This window comes from Orycteropus afer, unplaced genomic scaffold, assembly GCF_000298275.1.
Source record: "Orycteropus afer afer isolate SDZICR_OR568_19922 unplaced genomic scaffold, OryAfe1.0 scaffold00687, whole genome shotgun sequence".
Taxonomy (NCBI): domain Eukaryota; kingdom Metazoa; phylum Chordata; class Mammalia; order Tubulidentata; family Orycteropodidae; genus Orycteropus; species Orycteropus afer.
In genome coordinates, this window is record NW_006922274.1 from 989,535 (window position 1) to 990,941 (window position 1,407).

Consider the following 1,407-nt stretch of genomic DNA (forward strand, 5'->3'; position numbering starts at 1 on the left):
CATTCCAACTTTAAGGAGCACTTGGTCCATGATGGGAAGATGCTATTCCAATTATCACGAGAATCTCCATTTCCTAGACTATTCTTTCACATCATTTACCACCATCTCAACAAGAACAAACAAACAAACAAAAACCCTTAGGCAGTGCCCTGAACATATTTACCTGTATTTTTAAAAAGAAAACTCTCTTTACAATACTGGATTTTTTAAAAGGAAGATATCTACAACAAGTCATTAATTAATTATATGGGAGCTCTGGTGGCATAATGCCTAGGGCATTTGACTGCTAACCAGAAGATGGAGATTCAAACCCACCAGCCACTCTGCAGAAGGAAGGTTGGGCAATATATTTGGTAAAAATACCTCCTTGGAAATTCGAGGAGGGGTTGCTATGAGTGGAATGAACTTGACTGACCATGAGTTTTGGGGTTTTGTTTTGTTTTGTTTTGAACTAATAATAGTGTTAAAGAGCTCTGGTGGGCTAGTGATAAGGCACTTCACTGGTCACTGGGAGGTCAGTGGTTCAAATCCACCAGCTGCTGGGGGCGGGGCAAGAAGACTATTGACGATCTACTTTTATAAAGATTTACAGCCTTGGAAGCCCAAATGGGGGTGGCTATGAGTCAGAAATGACTGGATGGCAGTGAGTTTGGTGTTTGGTAATAATAACATCTGACTCCTAGACTGAATTTGCAGACGGAGAGTTTGTGAATGGTTCTCTCCGTGGGACTCAGCTCCAAGTTGCTCGGGGAATATTCTGTATATCCAAGTTTGAACACAGGAAATTGGACTGCCTACTAAAGCAAGGGAAGCGAAACACGCATGCGTACGTCAGCAGGCCTGGACCAAGCGGGAGTCAATTGCACGCGGAACTGGTGTGCGTGGGCCGCTGTAGGGCGGGAGCGGCCGCCACAAGCCTAAAAGCTAGGTTCATTGGTAGGGGAGGCGTACGCTTGTGGGCTGTCTGAGCCTCTGGCATGGCTCACAGGCCAAAAAGGACTTTTCGGCAGCGCCGAGCCGATTCCAGCGACAGTGACAGCGGAAAGGAGTCGTCTGCAAAGCTCGGCTCACCGCGGGAGCCGGCAGCTCCAAGTCCTGAAGAGAAAGAGCTGCCTGGAGAGACAGTGAAAAGGCCGCTTCGGGGCCGCAGAGCTCAGGGCCAGATTTGGGCGAGTTCCCGGCGGGTCGCGGAAGCGGCCCCCAGAGCGGGCAGTGACACTCCTTACGAAGGCGACACCGGAAGCGGTAAGGGCGCCCGAGGTGATTTAGAGGGAGGGGCGGGAGGTGGTCACGGGTACCTGGCGCCTTCTTTGCAAGTACCTAATGTCTGCTCCGGTAGCATAGTGGCTAAGACGCTTGCCTGCTAACCAGGTGGCTGGCGGTTCAAACCCACCAGCCACTCCGCGG

The 1,407-nt window shown here is 50.5% G+C and overlaps 1 protein-coding gene across 1 annotated transcript in view; it reads left to right on the forward strand.

The window, feature by feature from the left end:
- The first annotated feature begins 977 nt into the window (after positions 1-977).
- The window catches only part of GCFC2 (GC-rich sequence DNA-binding factor 2), a 59,485-nt gene continuing 59,055 nt past the window's right edge, over positions 978-1,407 (forward strand). The window contains exon 1 of the mRNA XM_042783117.1: positions 978-1,245. Within this exon, the coding sequence (XP_042639051.1) occupies positions 978-1,245 (268 nt within the window). The remainder of the gene's footprint in view (positions 1,246-1,407) is intronic.